The following is a 23,223-nucleotide window of genomic DNA, read 5'->3' as shown; positions in this document are numbered from 1 at the left end:
ATAGGATGTGTTTGAATACAGGTAAAGGAAGAGGTGCATATAAATCCCCATTTTTAGACTTTATCTGAATAGTGACTAATATAGACTAACTGTAAAATACTTTATTTTCGCTTGGAATAAATTTTCGCTGAAGGAGTGATTCAGTGAAAATAAAATCCAGCGAATATACCTTTTTTCCTATATTTTACATTCAACTCGCCAAAAATCAGTGAAAATAAATTCCATGCAAAATACCCAAAAAGTCTTTTCAGCGAAAATTAATTCCAGTAAAAATAAATTATTTCACAGTATAAAAAAAAATGAGTTGAAACTTGAATGCAATACTGTTGCCAAAGAATTGAATACACAATATAAAAAAAAAAAAAAAAGGACAAGAAAAATATGTATTACTTAGTACACAAGTTATCAAGTTTAAGAATTGTATAAAGTTTCACTATGAACAATCATGGCTCTGGAACAGCATTCAATAAAACAATATAGGCCCCAGTTGAAAATTTTGGATTGGTCTTTAAAACAAATTGATGTGCATCAAGGTTCCATAATGTTCAATTTATGTACCAAGTTTCAATGAAATCTGTCAATGCATGAACAAGTTCATAATGTTTGATTTTGATGAATTTTTAGCTCCGCTGTCGACTTTGATGAGTGATTGTCTGTGTTGACTTCTTTTAAAAAACTACAAGCCTATGCACCTTGGGTAGACCTCTAAGATTTGGTTATTTCATGATAATATCTTCAATTCTCTAATTTTAGTGAATATTTTTGGTAAAAAAATGATGTTTTCGACTCCAAGATGTACTATCGTAAAACAGATAAATTTCAATACACAGAGAATAGCAATAGTTTAATAATCTCATGTCCGCTAACTTGCATGCAAGTTTGCATTGATCATCTCTGAATCCCTGACAAAATCAAATTTGTGATTAACACCTACCACCAGAATTTATAGTGAAAATTAAATTTAAATTTCAAAATCCAAACCATGTTGTGATAAGCAAATAAACTGGCCTAAAATGTTATAATTGCATTCATCATTCCCTATAGCTCATCACTGAAAGACGCAACATAATGAAATCATTTTATTTCACTTTTACATTAAGCATGTAAAACCTGCTTGTCATGCTAATGAACACGTCATTAAAGGCAGTGGTCAACATGCAACACATGTTCGAATTACATGTAAACGAACGATGTATTTAACACATTGCAAATGTCGCTATGTTTCCATATCAACCAAAGTCTGAAATGTGAACTAAAAAAAAATCATTTTACAACAGCTGTTAGGTATATCGTATACAATATATCATGGCTAACAAATGTGAAGGACAAATATACATGAACAGAAAGATGGAAACCAAACTAGTCTATTTTTGATAACAATAAGAAAATATATTTTCATAAATTTTAAGAATAAATACTATATAAAAGCGTTTATGCATCACGCAAAGTGGTCAGAACAATCTTATAGGACTCATCTTATCAGATATCTGATGGAAATAATCAGATGAAAAACACAAAGTTCAGATTGTACAGCATTCTATGACACTGTCGGATTAATCTGATGAGAAAGAAACACATTAGATTTTTTGAAATTTATATATTACTCAGTTTTTGTCTGATAAAATTAGTCTGATCATCTAAACTAGCCTTAACACTAGCATAAACAGTAAAACCTGTCTATATAAAACCAAACTCTTTTTTCCAGTTCTTCTGTGATTGCCCCATATTATTTTACTGAATAAGTTATAAAGTCTGCTGCAGATGAAACAGTACAGCGAAAGGCACAAAGCTGGGGTAAATACCAATAATCTGCTTGCATTCAAATATTTAAAGAGTGATTGGCTCATATCTGAACATTGTCTACACCCATAATTAATGTGTGCACGTGTCTTCACGAGACAAAATGAGGCACTTGCTTATTGGATGAGCCATCTCATTAATATTAATTAATACTAGCATTGATGTCACAATACCACTTCTGGATTGGTCAATTATTTGAATTCTACATCCATTCAGATTTATAAAAATCTATATTTACAGAATGTTTATAATGACCAGTTTTATGCCCTCCACTGTATTCTGTTTATAATCGTTATTTATAGTTACAACAATGTTTTCTTGGTATATTTAGTGCTTGAGATTTACCATGTATATACATTTAATAACTTAAGGTAATATTCAGTACTTTGCACAAGAAAACAATTTTGTACTCAACTGCCAGCAATTGTGTTTTCCGTAACACAAATCTGATAGAAGATGAAGAACCATTCAGTGATGATGTCTTGCCCTCCCCGTGCTCCACAAAGAAACATTCCGTTTATGGAAAATATTCACAAATTTCAATAAAATTTACCATAATGACAAAATCAACATTAATGTGAGCATTAAATCCGTCTTTAGGCCAATATTTGAAACCTGGTATGGATCTTGACAGCATCACCTCCTAGATGATCTTATGAATTTTTGGATTTACTAGTCTTGTATGTTTCATTTTGCAATTTTTTAAGTTTTCTTTTTTTTGTTATAGCTTGGCCATGCATTCTCTTTTGTTTGTGTATTGGCCATTGTAAAAACTCTAAAAAATGTCACCTACTCTAAAAAATCAACCACCTAATTATTTGGCGAATTTTTGTAATTTATTGACCTCCACAATTTTGACCTCACCAGAAATTGCTCTCCATAACTATTCTATTTCTGCAACTGTATATACCGGTAACCCAACTTTTATATTTGTTGAACTTTTACTCTAAAAAAATTTGCTGAAAATTTGTGGTTACTTTGTATTCTAAAAACCCGACCATTAAAAAAAAAAAAGAGTTGTCGGAATTTTAGAGTTTTCACGGTAGTATAATCCATTTCAATGTGTGTTAAGTAATTAAATAAATATAAATATTGCAGATTTTTTAAAATTCAATACACATTGAAAGATTTTGGTATAGATTGGTATAAATACTAAAATGAGGAGGCAGTAACATCTGGAGTGTTTTACACATTTTGCCCAAAATACATCGGCATACGTTAGTAACAGTATGGTTGGTTTTATTTACAAACTATAATTACTGTTGTTGACATTTTGGTCTAGTTCACCTGCATAAAGGAAATGTGCTCTGCTGAGCTGGCAGTGTTGATTAGTTTATATACTTACAAAAACAATATATTATTCAATTCCGAGTCTAATTTTTAAATCAAAAAAACTTTAGATACAACTCTCGTATGCTAAGGGTCTTTGAGTACAAATATCAATTATTTAAAATAAATTACTGATTTAATAATTGCCTTTTGAACCAGATGCCTGTGGCTAATAAAACTCTGTCCTTCGAGATGTACTATACTATGAAAGCAATCTGTCCACAGTAATAAGGTTTTATAATACATACCACTTACAGTCTGTGGTACTCATGTACTAAGTTTAATTTCAATCTGGTAATTGAGATATCAGAAAATTGTAAAATTTATACAAATTAGGTAATAATATGCATGGATTTTAACCCTAAAAGCACCTATGTATCACATTTGATTTAAATTTGACAAGTGGTACTGGAGATATCAGTGGAAAATGTATAAATTGGTTAATTTATGCAAATTAGGTAATAATATGCATGGATTTTAACCCTAAAAGCACCTATGTATCACATTTGATTTAAATTTGACAAGTGATACTGGAGATATCAGTGGAAAATGTATAAATTGGTTAATTTATGCAAATTAGGTAATCAATATGCACAGAATTTAATCTTATATTAAACATGTATATCACTTACCACAGTGTACCTATATGTACCAAGTTTCATTGAAATCTGATATGTGGTAATTGAAATATCAGATAATTGCCCAATTTATGCAAAATAGGTAATTATTATGTATGGATTTCACCCCTAAAGTAACCAGGTCTGTAGATTATCTAAAAGAACCAAGTTTCATTCAAATTTATGGTACCAGAGATATCTTTGAAATACCTATAATTTGTGCAATTACTATTATTACTAAGCAAAGATTGCATGTTCAAAACGAATCAGGTCTGGGCATTCTCTAAGAGCATCTATCCTACCAAGTGTCATTGTAACATGAAAATTAATTCTTGATTGATATACAATGATGAATTATTAAACTAGGTGATTATTAACCCATAACTGATCAGATCTGTACAAGGGCATATACCGTATGTATCAAGTTTCGTTTAAGTGTGTAATCATTCTTGAGATATCGTGGAATACCAAAAATTTGACTAATTATTATGCAAATTATGTGATTATTATGCAACCCATAATTGATCAGATCTGTACATTGTCCCAGGGCATATATGTACCAAGTTTTATTTAAGTCTATCGTTATTCTTGAGATATCGTAGAATACCAAAAATGTGGCTAATTATTATGCAAATTAGGTGATTAGTATGCCTGGATTTCAAACCAAAACTAAACAGATCTGTACAATGACTTAGGGCATCTACATAGTAAGTTTCATTAAAATCAGACAAGCGGTTCTTGAGATATTTGTGCAGAAGACATACATACAATAATCTACTCTATGCATCAACCTGACTTTGTCTACTGGGAGTAGAGTTGAGTTGAGTTTTCTGAATCAAATGACGATCATCTGCACTTATACTGTAATCGTCTGCCATCTCATCGTATTCACTATCGTATGCCGAATCAGATGAAATGTGCCGAGTTATCAAAGGAATTTCCAGTTTTCCAGCTTCATTGCTGCAATTACTTGACACAAGATTTACAAACAACTTTGCCGTTTCATCAGGACATAGTGACTCAACTTTAAATGATTCTGACTCAGTGTTAGTAGTTTTACACATTACCTTACTAGAATAATCATCAGGTACCTGGCTGTTTAAACAATTATCAGAACTCCCCCTACTGCATGTTTCATTGTGCTCTACAAGGCTGTTGGATTCATTGCTAATGCCCCCTACCTGGGATGTATCGTTATTGTGTTTAGTCTGGTGACCATCAGAATGTTCCACATCCTTACTTATCGAATTGAGTGGCCTTGCGTAATACTTTTTTGAAAACTTGCCCAGTTTGAAAATTATAACAATCACTACGGGTACCAATAATACTGTAATCAGCATTACTGGTACAATAATCCATGCAATATTTACATGTTTCTGTGAATTTGAAGCAATCATCATTACTCCAGGTTCTTTGATTGTTTTATAAGATGTCATGTTTTCTTTTGTTCCAACAGATGACGTACATGTATTAACAGTTGCTGGAAGAAAATAAAAAAAACATAGAATCAATCTTCAGTAGCTTATATGTATGCAGTTACTGAGTCTAACAGAATCACAATTTCATAAAATCAGTGATTGGTGAATGGTGGTGGTAGTGATGGTGGTAGCGGAGGGTTCATTCACATAGAAAAGTTATACATGTTTGTAAGGTACATGTAGGTGTCAGAATAATTCAAACCTCGAAGATGACAGATAAATGGGGATTTTATATTTTTGGCATTATTTTTGAAATTTTAGAAAGTTACCAAAAATATTTGCCAAAAATAGAGCATTGAAGATATCATCACAAAATGAGTCCAGGAGTCCAGTCAAGGTACTTACATACCAAGTATCAAAGCAATTTAGCTGGTATTTTTCAAGGAAAAATCGAAAAATAGCATTTTCCCCCAAAAAATATTCGCCAAAAATAGAGAATTGAAATTATTGTCAGTGAATGAACAAATCTAACAGTGGTCCACCCAAGATGAAATTGAATAGTGATTGAGCTGGCAGCTTTAAAGAAGTCAAGAATACAATTGTTGACAGACAACAGACAGACAACAGACAGACAATTACCTATATGAACAGCTCCGCTTTGTCATCTATGACAACAGCAGAGCTAAAAAATATCATTAATGATGGTCCTAAGTGTTTTTGTGAGTCAGACTGAGGAGATAATGAATTGCTTACCAGAAATAGTAGTTAACGATTCCTCCTGTGTTGGATAATGCTTTAATTTGAATTTGGCATCTATCTGGTCTGTGGGTGCTGGTGGGAGGTATGGGGGATTGTTAATCTGCATACAATGATATCCACTCAGTACACCAGGTCTGTCACAATCAGATATATAGATAGATATACCAGGATAACAATACCAACATTCATCACAGAAATCAGATAACTCATCAAGAAAATAACCTGCAGTAAAAACAATATAATCAACACAATGGTATGAGAGGGCAGTATTCATTATACATGGGGTATATCAATCAAATACCTGCAGTAAAACAATGGATTCACCACAAGGGTGTGAGAGGGCAGTATTCATTATAAATGGGGTACATCAGACAGCTTATCAATCAAATACTGTAAAATGACCAATTTTCACTGGGTTTAAATTTCACTGATTTAGCATTTCAGTGGGTTTTAAATTCACGGTTTCATCATTTAGATAATGTGTTCTATGCTCAATTTTACATATTCACTGGGTTTTAATTTAGGGCATTTTCCAGTCAGCGAAATAAGCACCAAGTGAATAATTACGGTAACCCTTTTACAGTACCTGCTGCAAAAACAATAGAATCATCATAAGGGTGTGAGAGGGCAGTGTTTACAACACATTTGCTACTGGTATGTCAGCTTATCAAGCAAATACCTGCAGTAAAGACAATAGAATCAATACATTAATGTGAGAGGGCAGTGTTTATGGTACATAGGTTTAGTGCATAAAGAAAATTCACAGATTTTTCAGTGAAAAAATGAATGATGTGTCCATGTGTTGATTTATTTTAGCAGATTTAATTCACAAAAAACATAGCAAAATTAAAAGTCAGTGAATAATTTCACACTTTACAGGTGCCCAGAGATTCCCTGTGAGGCAACTAATTGCACTAATTCACTGAAATTCCAGTTTATAAAAAAAAAAATAAGGATAAAAGTAAAGAAAATCATGGTCATTTTAGAAAGTCCGTTTGTGTTAGATTTAGTTAGAGGAGCAATGGCATTGTGTCATGTTCAAAAGTTTAGCAGAAATACAAATAATATGTTTAACAGTATACGACTCATTTTGCAAACCAGAAAAATACTATAATCATCGTTATTCAGCTTAGTTCTATTACGTATGGAGCTTATAGTTAAGTAGTTATTTAAAGGGGAAGTCAAGCCAAAGAACATAATGCTCCCCAAGGAAAGAGCTCCACAAATGTATAAGAATGCAATTTACAGTTTTTGTATATCACTTTTCTTTCTCTCTAGATATTCGACTTTTCACCAATATTATGTAGTCCGCCATCTTGATTCTCCAGCAAAGGATTGTGGGTAAAATGTGACATCATATCCACTGTTGTCAGAAATTGAGAAAATGCCGAAATCCAAAACGTTTAGAACAGAATCAGCAAACTTCTTTGTGTGGAGTCTGGTCAAACCCTGGTGTTTTTATTATTAGAGGACGCTTACGCACGTAATCATTCCATATTTGGATTCGCATTTCCTTTTAAGGTAGAATGAAAATACCCTGTAAATTACCGCAAAATTACGGCACCCTGTAACTTATGGCACTATGTATAATATTCAAATAATTATTCCACTATGAAATATAATCATACAATCCCATTTCATAATTACAGCATGTGATGACTGAATACACCAAATAAATACAGTGTTCATATACGTAGCAAACGCAGAGCTTGACACTAAGCTTATTTTAAACCACTATTGAAAAATATGTGTGAGCACATGAACCTTGTCTTTAAGCAGTTTGTTTATAGCTCAGGGTCAAAGGGCTGGTCTTGACCCCGAGTTCTGAGACATGTGTGAACTCAGGGTTAAAACAGTGCCCTCTATGGCACAAAATGGTATCATCTCATTATACTACAACATGCAAGAAGCTAGCTCTTGTGCCTTGCAATACTTGAACAGGGGAGGCAAAAATAAGAATAATTACAATTTGGCATTTTGACTTTGATGAACAGAATACCACAAAACAAGATTCATGCCGCAATGGCGATAGGAAGTTCATTTTTAAATCAAATTTTGAATCCACACAATCAAAAAGTCATAAACGAAACAAATATGGCGTTTGGACAATGTTGAAACCGTCTCAAACAATAAAGTGTAAAAAGGAATAACAGACATACACAAGTTACACAGTGTTCTCAGCAGCCATTTTTGTTACTTCTAAACCATAAAAGACATGAATGGGAGTGAACACAGAGTTAAAATATAACTTGTATGCAAAAGTTTCATACAATGACAAAAATAAAATAAATCTTTTATTTGTCAGCCTTAAATTGATGTTATGATTGTATTCATATTAAACATTTTCAAATAAAACACATTTTTCCATATATCTGCAATATAAATAATAGGAATGTCGATGAAAAAAAAGTGAGAGTTGGGTCATTTACTAACTTAAAGGTACATTTGACATTTCTCATATTACTCAAAATGTTTTGATGAGCAATGGGTGTTAAATCATCTATAAATACTGAGCTGATTGTAATCCAGTCCATTAGAAAAATGACTGACAGAATTCACAAATTCTGCAGATCAAGATCCTATTGAAAGTGAAAATAAGTTTTGTATTCAAAAGAAGATGTGGCTCAACAGAAATGATGAGGCGTTTCCTGGAATGGCAGATGTTTTCAGGAACCTAGCTTCCAAACAAAACTTTACACAGTGAAGTGAAACCGCACAAATAAACTATTTGAGGTTACCGAACTGGTAAACTTTTCCCCCTATGAACTTTACATAGCTCCAATAATGTGTGAACTATGTCTAGACAGACCATTCACACAATATAATAAACAGTTCAGCCACAGTGTAAGCTTAAATTACTGCTTTAATGACAGCATGCATGCACACTTTGCCCCAATAGTTTGTGGTTATATACTGTAATAGTTAAATTTTAACTGACTTTTACAGTACAACTATTTCAACCCCATATACATGTAGTCTTTTTTTTTGTTTTTCTTGACCACTGATTTATTATTTTTTTTTTTTAATTCATGCTAAATTTTGTGCTAAATAAAATATCAATCTACCTATACACTGACTGCATATAACTTTGCCCTACTTGTTTTAGGTACATGTCAAACCTTAACTGACCTTTACGGTACAACTAGTTTGACCTCAAATACACTGCATAACTTTGCCCTACTTTTTTGAGGTACATATCTAAATCGATCCCTAGCTGACTTTCAACTGGTTTGCATATACTGCAGCTGCCAAAATACTTAAAGAATAACACAAGAATTTGCTGAAGTTGAGTGAATTCTTTTATTTAGATGGCAGTAAAAACTAAAATGAAATACAGTAAGTGTAAATTGGTGTCAATAGTTTCACATTCCATGATATTAAAGTGTGTTTTATCAAAGAATACTCTCATTTATATTTCACTGAATGAATTATCATGATTTGAAGATTTTTTGGCATTCATGAATTTTAAGACAAAATTGCATTTAAGACAAGATTTCACTAACACTCTGAATTATAAAATTTCACAGTTTTCACTGACTCGCGAATATTTGTCTCTCATAAATTAGAAGCAGTTTACAGTGAACATTGTGCTGTTACATGAAGACCATAAATGTGGGTGAAATGTCGTAATATGTAAAATATGTACATGTAACAGGAAACCAGCATTTAATAGACACTTGAATACACTTGAAATGAAACTGTTTGCATTCCATGACGTAATTCTTATGACAGTATAAAATACACAGCAAAACCAAGTAATTTAAAGTTCATTTATAGTGGCTGTGAAATAAAGGTGGGCATAAAAACTAAAATGTCATGCATGACCTATATACAAGTATATTATATGTACACAGCTTTTTTTGGAATCAATGAATGGCCAATATTTCTGTTGGTGTTGAACATTTTTTTGATGGATAGACAGACAAGCATGCGAGTGGAAAACATAAGAACATTTATATATAGTGAATGTTTTTAATTTTTTTATTATACCGGTAGATAGATTTAGTAGTTTTAGTAAATTTAAATCTGCATTGCTGATTTTTTTTATAGATAATCTTATTAATTAATTGTTAATTGTATTAATTGTATTTTAAGTGTTATTAGTAGTTTGTCTTCTTAGGTTGTTTGTTGCTGAACCTGTAATTGGGAAATTTATTCCTGTTAGTAAACCGAATAAATAAATAAACAAAAAATAATAAATAATAAAGCAACCTGTGTTTTATGTGTTCGAAAATGAAAGTGGTCTCAACTCACAGGACATCATGGAACATTTTTAAATATTTGCCATATTTTGGGTGTAAAAAACTGTAAATTTAACAGAATGCACTGAGGCCTTTTCTCTGAAACGATTAGGACATTTTGAAAAAAACAATACCAGCAAATTGTGAATGTCTGGTGAGTAACTGAATCACTGATTCAAATTCACCATGTGTCAATTAAAAACAAAGAAACATGTCTGTCTTCGAAAATTGTGATAATATAGTGAAACCACTTTCCACATTTCGGGAATAGATTACGAAAATATATCACCTATTTTTTTTTTTATTATAGTGCAGTTATAACAGCAATACTATTTATAGCGTGAGAAATGGCATATGTGGGTATTCCCATCACACTGAAAATTGAATACATTAATTATTCCATTAAAACACGTAGACGTTTTATACACGTAATCATTCCATTAAAATAGTTATTGCATAGCAACAGCCTACAGAGCAAACAGAATTAAGCTAATGTAGACTGGTCCTGTTTTTGAACAATTTTTACTTTGCTGACACCTCTACCATGTTGTACACATTTCAGAAATGCCAGCACCAACAACTGAATCAGATACTAAAAGTTAGTCAGTGGGTTTTTTTTGGTAGTGAAGGGAAGAAAACAGAGAGAGACAGCTGGGATAATAAAATTCTGGCTGATTAATTTGTTAATATTTTTCTTGAAAAAGAAAATTAGAAAAATAATACACCGTGTGATAAACCACCTATTTTATTTGCTAGATTGTATCACATTTATATCATGAATTAATGGTATTTCTCTGTCTAAACTATAGTGTCCAAACTCTTAAATTGTTGGGAAAGAAATTCTCCAAAAAAATAATAATAAAAAAATAAAAAAATATTGGATTATTTATTCGTGCACACTATTCAGGGATTTTTTTAAACAAGGGAACAGGAGCACAGCTCCCTCATGCCATGGCCATTCGCCCCCTTACCCTGGGAAGCAGATCCTCAGGCAACCATAAAATTCTGATTGACTGGGGATCACATGTGGCCTCGGTCTTCAACTGTGACCTGTCTGAAGCCATAAAATGCCCCATTTTAATTTAGAATTATCAAAAACTCCACACCCTGGTGGGGATAACCCTATATCCTCCACTGGTGGCGCCGCTGAATTGCAGTGCTCCCTCTTGCAGTTTTTTTTCTAGGAAAAACCCTGCTATTTGTATAATTCCATGTGCCACATCATGCTGGGATTTTGCCAGATCACCATTGCATGCACAGGTGTGGAATCAGCTGCATAACAAGAAATTAACTTGAGTAAAAATCTTATCTGTTAATTAACATTTAGAATCTAAATCTTCACGCATGTCAGTTATAAGATGCACCTGTTTAGATTTGCTATGCTTGTACTTGTATTACATGGATAATAGGATGGCGAGGCGAACTTCGATTGAAGCTGAGGTATCAAGATGGGCGTTGTTCTAGGATCTCTGTTGTCATTATTAAATATACACACTGTGTGTGTACCTAAGAAAAGTAAACAACATTTGATTGTGCAGATGTTCATCATTTTGAATAAAGAAAATCTCCCAGAATTTTTTTATTGACAGAAGACCGTGTCTGTTACGCCAACGCCAACGTACATGCAAGTCACATAAGCGATTTGATTTACGTCATCGCACATGCTTACAATTTGCATACGTGTGTATGCATGAGCTGTAACTGGTTGATGATATCTAGTCATTCGCACACAAAGATGAAATAATTATGTTGGCCACTGCTGTTGTTTTTAAATATACATGTACATGTCCCTGTTAATAAAACAACTTAATTTGGTAATCAGGGATGTTCTCACAGCAGATCGCGAGGTAATGCTGTTCAGTGAAAACAATGTTTATATTTAGAAATTTGCATTCTATTTAGATACTGTAGAATACTTTATTTTCGCTTGGAATTTATTCTCGCTATTTTCGCTGAAGGGGTGATTCTGTGAAAATAAAATCCAGCAATTTTACCTTTTTTTCTATATTTCACATTAAACTCATCAAAAATCAGTGAAAATAATTTCCTACAAAACGCTCAAAAAGCCTTTTCAGCGAAAATAAAATATTTCACAGTAAAATATAAGCATATGAAGTCACAGTGCGATGACCTATAAGCCTTTTGTTTACTTTTTATTTCCATTTTTAGTATAATCTTATCCAATTATTTCATGAGAGACATAAACAGAATTTATTTATATATTAGTGACTAAAGATTCATTCATATTTATTTTGACTGGACTATCCAAAGATAACTGCACAACTGCAAATCGCCATCACGCATTAAAGTATTTCCACGTACGTGACATTTACACCCACACACTATCTGAATACCGGATGTAAACACACATATAAAAACATGTGTGGGCTAAATATATACTTCCTTTGGCAATATACACAAAATGAATTTTTGGTAATGTTAATGTTAAAGTAGCAATACACTTTAAGATATACTTACAATAAATAATTTGTCAATTAGATTATCAGGGTACAAAAGATTTGATTATAGTACTGATATTAGAAAATAAATAGTAATGTACCTGGTTTAAAATCGGCTTGTTATATTTGTCAGAATTTCAGAAAAAAAAAAAAATTTCAGAAAAAAAAAATGAAAAAAAAAGCATATTTTATGATAATTAAAAAAAGAAAAACATCATTGGGCCTAACAACATCCCTATTTTATATAGTCATGTAAACTATATCACTTCAAATTTGGGTCAACAATTAGTACTATAAAATTAACTACTACTACTAAAAACTTGAGATTAAAACACAGAGTGAAGTAGACTTGCATACACACAGAATCACAATTATATATATCTCATGCCACTTCATTAAATATTAACCCATGCACAAATAATTTATAATGCTCAAGTGACCATTAAACATAATAGTTGTGACTGTGTAGCAGACATGCTACCCCAGCTGCCATCGTCTGTTGTCTCCCCTTCACATTTGAGTAGTGGAGTGGAGAAAACAGATGCAGACAGCTGGGGTAAATGTAAATTTGAAAATTGAATGTCATCCATACAAGAATAGCTCTCATTAATTCCAGTAAGTCCTAAATATGTCCAGTTTTTGGAGTGATATTATCCCATTATTATTGCCAAAAACATAAACAATATAACAATTAGGATTTAGTTTATTCACAAATTGCATACCCTGTTTAGTGAGTCATTTCACCTAAGCAATGAACTGATATCAATTGATGAATTAAAAGAATTGAAAGAATTAAAACTGTTTACTAAATCAAAACCAAGACATGGATGAACAAAATATTCATTGATGAATACACTACAAGCATGTCTATCATACTTTATTCATTGATGAATACACTACAGGCAAAGCATATATACTTCATTCATTGATGAATACACTACATTCATAGCATGCATACTTCATTCATTGATGAATACACTACAAGCATAGCATGCATACTTCATTCATTGATGAATACACTACATTCATAGCATGCATACTTTATTCATTGATGAATACACTACAGGCAAAGCATATATACTTCATTCATTGATGAATACACTACAGGCATAGGACGTATACTTCATTCATTGATGAATACACTACAGGCATAGCACGTATACTTCATTCATTGATGAATACACTACAGGCATAGCACGTATACTTCATTCATTGATGAATACACTACAGGCATAGTACGCATACTTTATTCATTGATGAATACACTACAGGCATAGCACGCATACTTTATTCATTGATGAATACACTACAGGCATAGCACGCATACTTTATTCATTGATGAATACACTACAGGCATAGCACGCATACTTTATTCATTGATGAATACACTACAGGCATAGCACGCATACTTTATTCATTGATGAATACACTACAAGAATAGCATGCATACTTTATTCATTGATGAATACACTACAAGAATAGCATGCATACTTTATTCATTGATGAATACACTACATTCATAGCACGCATATTTTATTCATTGATGAATACACTACAGGCATAGCACGAATACTTTATTCATTGATGAATACACTACAGGAATAGCACACATACTTTATTCATTGATGAATACACTACAGGCATAGCACGCATACTTTATTCATTGATGAATACACTACAGGCATAGCATGCATACTTTATTCATTGATGAATACACTACAGGCATAGCACGCATACTTTATTCATTGATGAATACACTACAAGAATAGCATGCATACTTTATTCATTGATGAATACACTACAAGAATAGCATGCATACTTTATTCATTGATGAATACACTACATTCATAGCACGCATACTTTATTCATTGATGAATACACTACAGGCATAGCACGAATACTTTATTCATTGATGAATACACTACAGGAATAGCACACATACTTTATTCATTGATGAATACACTACAAGAATAGCATGCATACTTTATTCATTGATGAATACACTACAAGAATAGCATGCATACTTTATTCATTGATGAATACACTACATTCATAGCATGCATACTTTATTCATTGATGAATACACTACATTCATAGCATGCATACTTTATTCATTGATGAATACACTACATTCATAGCATGCATACTTTATTCATTGATGAATACACTACATTCATAGCATGCATACTTTATTCATTGATGAATACACTACATTCATAGCATGCATACTTTATTCATTGACGAATACACTACATTCATAGCATGCATACTTTATTCATTGATGAATACACTACAAGCATAGCATGCATACTTCATTCATTGATGAATACACTACAGGCATAGCATGCATACTTTATTCATTGATGAATACACTACATTCATAGCATGCATACTTTATTCATTGATGAATACACTACAAGCATAGCACGCATACTTTATTCATTGATGAATACACTACAGGCATAGCACGCATACTTTATTCATTGATGAATACACTACAAGCATAGCATGCATACTTCATTCATTGATGAATACACTACAAGCATAACACATACACTATTCATTGATGAATGTACTACATTCATAGCATGCATACTTCATTCATTGATGAATACACTACAAGCATAGCACATACACTTTATTCATTGATGAATGTATTACATTCATAGCATGCATACTTCATTCATTGATGAATACACTACAAGCATAGCACATACACTTTATTCATTGATGAATACACTACATTCATAGCATGCATACTTCATTCATTGATGAATACACTACAAGCATAGCACATACACTTTATTCATTGACGAATACACTACATTCATAGCATGCATACTTCATTCATTGATGAATACACTACAAGCATAGCACATACACTTTATTCATTGACGAATACACTACATTCATAGCATGCATACTTCATTCATTGATGAATACACTAGATGCATAGCATGTATACTTCATTCATTGATGAATACACTACAAGCATAGCATGCATACTTCATTCGTTGATGAATACACTACAAGCATAGCATGCATACTTCATTCATTGATGAATACACTACAAGCATAGCACATACACTTTATTCATTGATGAATACAGTACATTCATAGCATGCATACTTCATTCATTGATGAATACACTACAAGCATAGCACATACACTTTATTCATTGACGAATACACTACATTCATAGCATGCATACTTCATTCATTGATGAATACACTAGATGCATAGCATGTATACTTCATTCATTGATGAATACACTACAAGCATAGCATGCATACTTCATTCGTTGATGAATACACTACAAGCATAGCATGCATACTTCATTCATTGATGAATACACTACAAGCATAGCACATACACTTTATTCATTGATGAATACAGTACATTCATAGCATGCATACTTCATTCATTGATGAATACACTACAAGCATAGCACATACACTTTATTCATTGATGAATACACTACAAGAATAACATGCATACTTCATTCATTGATGAATACACTACAAGCATAGCACATACACTTTATTCATTGACGAATACACTACATTCATAGCATGCATACTTCATTCATTGATGAATACACTACAAGCATAGCATGCATACTTCATTCATTGATGAATACACTAGATGCATAGCATGTATACTTCATTCATTGATGAATACACTACAAGCATAGCATGCATACTTCATTCGTTGATGAATACACCACAAGCATAGCATGCATACTTCATTCATTGATGAATACACTACAAGCATAGCACATATACTTTATTCATTGATGAATACACTACATTCATAGCATGCATACTTCATTCATTGATGAATACACTACAAGCATAGCACATACACTTTATTCATTGATGAATACACTACAAGAATAGCATGCATACTTCATTCATTGATGAATACACTACATTCATAGCATGCATACTTCATTGATGAATACACTACAAGCATAGCACATACACTTTATTCATTGATGAATACACTACATTCATAGCATGCATACTTCATTGATGAATACACTACAAGCATAGCACATACACTTTATTCATTGATGAATACACTACAAGAATATTATGCATACTTCATTCATTGATGCATACACTACAGGCATAGCACGTATACTTTATTCATTGATGAATACACTACAAGCATAGCACATATACTTCATTCATTGATGAATACACTACAAGCATAGCACATACACTTTATTCATTGATGAATACACTACAAGAATAGCATGTTCATTGTCACAGTCATGGTCATTGCTATTGTTGTCACTAATTACATTGGCTTCACAGACTCTTTCATTGTCAATGTTATTTACTGTTGTTTCAATGCCAGGACTTATTGACTTCACCTGATGTCATTGAATTTTGGCCACTTGATATTGGCTATTTTGTCACTTGATGTCATTGACTTTCAGTCATTTAATATCACTTATCTATTTGTCACTTGATGTCATTGACTTTCAGTCATTTGATATCACTTATCTATTTGTCATTTGATGTTATTGACTTCTATTCATTTGATTTCACTGATTTCTTTGTCACTATCTGATTCCTCTCTATCGTCACTTGATGTCATTCACTTTTATTTTTGCTTGATTGCTGCTCACCTATTTTACATTCACCACATTGGGAATTGTTTGTTGTTGTGCAGTTCCTCAAGACTTCTTGATTTGGTGAGCACATCGTGCAGGGGACACAGGTATCGTCTACGCTGCTTGATGACGAATAATTTATACCGGGAATACAACGAGCACAAACTGAAACAAAAACGATAATAAATTCAACAATGTAGTGCTTGTACTGTTTAACAATCACTATTTTCGTACTCGTATTATATTTAATGTACAGTTCCCAGGGAAATTATTCAAATTCTGGCTTTTTGAGTCAGTTGGCTACCATTAAACATGATGATATGATTAACTTAAATGATACTGTTCAAAAATCTCAGAAAACAAGTCATGGTTAATGACATAGTCTTCATCTACTTTTCAGTAACTGTCATAATTATAAACAGTGAAATTTGTAGATAGATTATAATTAAATGTTGGGGGAACATTTAGCCTGTTAGTGCATCACCTGCTGAAAGCCTCCGCAAATTTCCAAAATTGTCATCCAATAACACCATATCTAGGGTTGGTTCAGTCAAAGTGACAGCAAAGTGCTGTATGTAGGTACAGAAAGAATATAGTAATATAGTGTTGTCAATGAGGGTGAAAGGAAAGATGTTTTTCCATCATATACCTTTCCCTTAGAATTCGAATAAAATTAGGGTAAAAAACACAAATAGAGAATTTTGAATCAAATCACAAAACAAACAAACATGCAACAGTAAACCATCACATGTGATAGAAACCCTTGGTTACATATTCTACAAGTGTGCCTTTGTTTTTTTTCAATGTTCGAGAACTGAAAGTAGAAGTAACTAAACAACTAAATTTGAAGAAAGTACCTGTATCATTGAACTCAGTGCACTCCTTAAATACTCCGTGTCCTGGTGGACACTTCGAACATTCCCTGCAGTACCAGTAGCCATCATCATCTTTAACTTTATACTGTGGCCGATGACCTTGACATTCAAGCGCACTGGTCGTTTTGAACAAGGCGAGAATAGCAATCTGTTGAATATAAATATAGATAATTCACAACTGTTTTCCTGATAAGTCAATGGCTTCAAGTGAGAATATTATACATGATTAAATGGGGCAATTAATAAATCTATAGAAAGTTAATGGTTTGGCCCCAATATAATAAAATATTTGTCATGTGCAACCGAACAGTTACTGTTAGCATTCGTCAATTTATAACAACACATCAAGAGATTTTTATAATTCCTCAGCATGGAAGCTTTATACAGCATAATCTAGTTGCCTCTATCACTTGGAAAAACATTCACTTTAATAGTCAATCTTTAAAGATTGTTTCTATCTATCCTAGGGAATTTTGGGGTAAAGCAGGAGGGTCGTCACCTGCGCATGCGCGGGAATTGAGTGCCAAGCGACGATACCAACACACGCTAAAAACGCAAAGGCTCATGGGTAAACACTTATTTGTAAACAATGACATGCTATGGCCATCTGTCATATTGTCAATAAGGTCTGTGTATTGTAAACGGGCACATATGTACCAAGTTTCATTATAATGTGATGATTAATTCTTTAAAAAATTAGTGAAAACCCCAAAAGTAAATTATTATGCAAATTAGGTAATTAATATAATGTATATAAACCCAAAACTAATTAGGTCATTACTTTGTCTTAGAGTATTCATAAGATGATAAGCACTTTAGATATTGATGGAAGAGCTAGAACTAATTATTATGCAAATCAGTAAATAGTATTTAAGATATCAGTTAAAAAGCCAAATATTGACTAATTAAGCAAATGAGGTAAAAAAAACGCATGACGAAAACAAAAATTATAAATTATTATCAGTATAAGCATGCTAAAATAGATTTTCAAGAGACATCTAAAACATTATAGGTCTATTATTATGCATACGACTGCTTAAAGCATAATTAGGGACCTATTAAATGTAGACCATTAACTTTTTAGGACAGTGTGTGTGGCCAGTTTAGAGAGGTAGTAGGGGGCGAGGTCCCGGGTGGATTTTAGTGTGCTTAATGTGTATATTTTTTAGGTCAGTCGCAGCACTATCAACCAATTTAATATATATTCTAGCTTGTATATATATGGTTTCAGTGGAAGACCCACGTTTTCGCCGATAGTAATATAGCCCTATAGAAAAGTATTATTGTAAGCCTCCCCCTTCCACTATTCATACAGATTCAATAAAGTTGATTTTACGCCCCCCCCCCCCCTTATTGTAAAAGGCTTCACTGTGTAGCCTATTAACATTTCTGAGGGCCAGTATGAGGGAGGAAAGGCTAGAGTTACTTTTGATACTCCAGGTTCATCGAAACAGGACGCCACTGTAGATGAAGTGATTGACTCATTTTCTACTTCTAGTGCAAGAAGACTGGATTTTATTATGTAGGCCTAATGTGGCTTGGAGTTCTTAAGACTTTATGTGATAGCATCACACATATTTGATTTTTGTTACAAATACTTTCATCTTGAAGTAAAAGATGAGTATGACTATATGAGTGCATTTTTGTTTTATTTTGAAAGTGTATTAATTGACTTTATTTGTATTTATTTATTTATTTATTTATTTATTTATTTATTTATTTATTTATTTATTTATTTATTTATTTATTTATTTATTTATTTATTTATTTATTTATTTATATATATTACTTGTACATTTATTATTTTAAAAATCTGTTCAAAGCCATTATATAACATGTATAATATAAGTAACTATAATATCACAGTTTATATCTGTGGTCATATTAAAATAGCTGTGACATATGTTTGTGACCATGTTAAAAAAGTCATAATGTTATTAATTATTACTAGTATGTTGGCTTTGCAGCAGCATTTTTATTTCAGGCAGTGATAATTGTGATAATTATTTATTAATTTGTTTATTAACATTCTGAGGAAGAATGTGTCAGTTTTGTGATAATTCTTAATTATGCTGTTGAATTAATATTAAATTTTGTTTTATTATTATTTTTTATAATCTACTGCCTGTAGTTACCCTGCTATTTAGTCCTGGCAATCATTCATATCATCTGGATTACGCATAGCTTCTCTGCGATGTACGGTTCGTAAATTTTAAGCAAAGCTTGGACCCCCCCCCCCAATACATTTTGCTGGATCCGCCACTGGCATCCATGTACAAAGTTACATTGAAATAATAGTACTTGAGATATCAGTAGAAATGCCGAAAATTGAATAATCAATATGCAAACTAGGTTATTAATGTGCACAGATTTTTAGCAAAGGCTAATCACTAATCAGGTCTGAACTTTGTCCAAGAGCATCTATGTACCAATTACAATTGAAATTTGACCAGCGTTTTTTTGCGATAACGATGGGTCAGGCATACATAATACATTATAATTTTGTAATTTTGAAACTTTTGTTGTTTTTGTTTATTTGTGTTTGTTTTTTCTGATCTGTATCCTTACCATACAGCACCCACTGATGGTGCAGTTGTGTAATAAAGTTATTATTATTATACAGACAGACAGACAGACAGACAGACAGCGTACCCACAAAGACTTACACACAGGAGTCAATAATTTTGGTCGCACAATTTCTGCAGAATATCCTCTATGGAAGCATTGAGGGTGTACTACTATCTTCACCTCATAGATGGATTCGCTGTGATCGTACGGACCAGTCAGCTGGCGTGTCCCTCTCTTTTGTGTTACTGTCAGGTCTGACTGTGGTCGGTCTGGTAAAGTATACATGCCACAAACACAGCAATATTGTCACTTGTTTTGACCCCACATTTTGTGGGGGATACTAAAGTAAATCAACTCTCATAAACACTCATATTTTTTTTTTTTTAAATTGTAACATTTAAAAAAAGATTCTATCCATATGCTGTTTTTAAAAAAACGCGGGAGAATGTCATTCATGTTTGAATCCATTTACATATTTTTCTCAAGCGTAAAATGATAATAATATTGAATTGGTTCTTACCAGAATCAATTCCATTCTGCCGTAATGTCTTATTTGTCAAAAATAACAGCGGTAAAACGAACGCAGCTATATCTCATCTTCCATCTAGTACATTTGGGTACGGTCGTCTTTATTACATCATTAAAAAAAATCAGGGGAACCCCCATTTCCCGGCATCCCATGCGAACGTCAGTCGAGCTAGTCAATACTACAGTTTCTGTATTAGAATGAAAAAAATCATGCTCAAATTATTCAAAGTTATGAACACCATTGCATTCGACTCTTTGAACGCTGAGCTCGATTTTGTGACCATCCAAAATAAATAATAAAAAATAAATTTGAATAACTGAATAAATTTGGTAGCAGAGCCTGTAGGCAGCGGGGAACACGCTTTTAGCCAGCTACCTGCCTACATGTCATTTCTTTCGACAGATAAAATTTCTACAAACCCGTCCCGTTTTCATTGAAAATCACCAGTAAATTACAAAATAACTACAAATAATCAACAACAAATCGATTGTAAATATGTAGTCATACAGCAGGCACGTTCATTATTTTCAAAATTTAAGACGAAATTATAAAAATAATGCTGCACCAACATTTTTATTTTATTTTTGTACACAGTGTGAATCTTTGTGAATTTTTTTATTATAGCCGCACGAGCTATGTGCCCTCACCGATAGACTCGCACAAACAACATCTGAGTGAGTTCGTCGTTGAGGGCACAGTGACTCAAGCCGAATATAATTATTAGTTATTACCGGTAATTAATATTTTAATCTATACGGATGAAAACATTATAAATGTGGCGAAACACACTGTTTTAAATTTAATTAAAAAATGAAATGCTCAGAATATACATTCTATTCTATTCTAATCTATTCTATTCTATTCTATTCTATTATATTCTATTCTATTCTAACTTATTCTATTCTATATTTTGACTATTCTATTTTTTGCGAAATCTCATGCCTATCATACATACCAGATCAAAAACTACCAAGGCATAAAATAATGCTGCACCTTTAATGGCTCATCTGAGAATTTCAACGATCATCTCTGCGCCCACTAGATTTTGTGAAAGCTTACAAAATCATTGTAAATGAGGTGAAATACTGGCAGAAATCGACTATAAATCTGTCTAAGACTATTTCAAGTTTGGTAATCTTGAGCTTGGTAACAAGTTTCATTATAAAGCACTGCAGTGTTCATCGATTGTTTTGAAGGCGTATTTTGGATACAAATTGTGTCCTTTCCATAAATATTAGTCCAAATCTGGCTCAAAAATTCTTAAATTTTTTTTTAATTTGCCTATTTTTTCATGAAAAGCGGACCCATTTCATTTCGTCACCATGACGCTAACACATATACGTATGGCAGTGTTTATATATGTGTGACGGACAATTCTTATACTGACATTGACATGTGAACTTGGGTTTTGGGTCGTATTGATAGTCTAGATATAAATTATAAAATGCCCAAACAAAATCATGGCTTGACATAAGCCTTGTCACGTCATGATATCTGTTTAACATGGCATCTGCTACATATTGGGTTATTAGTTGATCTACAATGCACGAATTTGAGTGTACATGTATCGTCATTGAAGATTGCAGGCAACACTCTAGCTGAATACATTCCTATGCCTACTATTAAAGCATTACAACAGTGACTGATATTTACTACAAGGTGAGAATATTTCAGTAGATGTCAGGTGTTAAATGTCTCTGTCTTTCAAATATTAAAGCACTGGACCTTTTTATTAATAAAAAAACGTTTTCATAAAAAAAACATATATGATGAACAGCATCTGTTAAAACACTTCGTTAGACAGTTACTAACAGGCGATTATATTTAAGATGGCCTGAGGTGCTAGTTGACGATCTATCCAAGGCACTGTCAACTGTTCAGACATCTGTTCTTCTCTGTCTTCCAACCCCTACCAACACGGCTAGGAAATTCATAGTGGAAGGTAATGACTCCCTGTCTCATCTTTCTTGGCACAGGTGGTAGCTGGTATTATTTACCTTTGTA

At 32.6% G+C, this 23,223-nt stretch overlaps 1 protein-coding gene across 1 annotated transcript; it reads right to left on the bottom strand.

The window, feature by feature from the left end:
- Positions 1-1,066: 1,066 nt before the first annotated feature.
- Positions 1,067-21,348, bottom strand: LOC146746629 (uncharacterized). The gene is made up of 5 exons (XM_085497800.1): positions 21,211-21,348; positions 18,105-18,270; positions 17,263-17,412; positions 5,918-6,145; positions 1,067-5,226 (listed from the first exon to the last, which is right to left on the bottom strand). The coding sequence occupies exons 1-5, from the start codon at positions 21,223-21,225 to the stop codon at positions 4,526-4,528; spliced, it is 1,260 nt and encodes a 419-aa protein (XP_085353926.1). The 5' UTR covers positions 21,226-21,348; the 3' UTR covers positions 1,067-4,525.
- Positions 21,349-23,223: the final 1,875 nt, after the last annotated feature.

Source organism: Saccoglossus kowalevskii, chromosome 4 (genome assembly GCF_978046115.1).
Source record: "Saccoglossus kowalevskii chromosome 4, keSacKowa6.1, whole genome shotgun sequence".
NCBI classification, from domain to species: domain Eukaryota; kingdom Metazoa; phylum Hemichordata; class Enteropneusta; family Harrimaniidae; genus Saccoglossus; species Saccoglossus kowalevskii.
Note: the sequence above shows the minus strand (reverse complement) of the source record. Positions and strands in the feature narration are given on the sequence as shown.

Coding starts and splice junctions, on each gene's coding strand:
- LOC146746629 (XM_085497800.1), bottom strand. Junction 17,413..18,104: donor CACTGAGTTCAATGATACAG/GTACTTTCTTCA, acceptor TTTTTGTTTCAG/TTTGTGCTCGTTGTATTCCC. Junction 5,227..5,917: donor ATCGTTAACTACTATTTCTG/GTAAGCAATTCA, acceptor ATTTTCTTCCAG/CAACTGTTAATACATGTACG.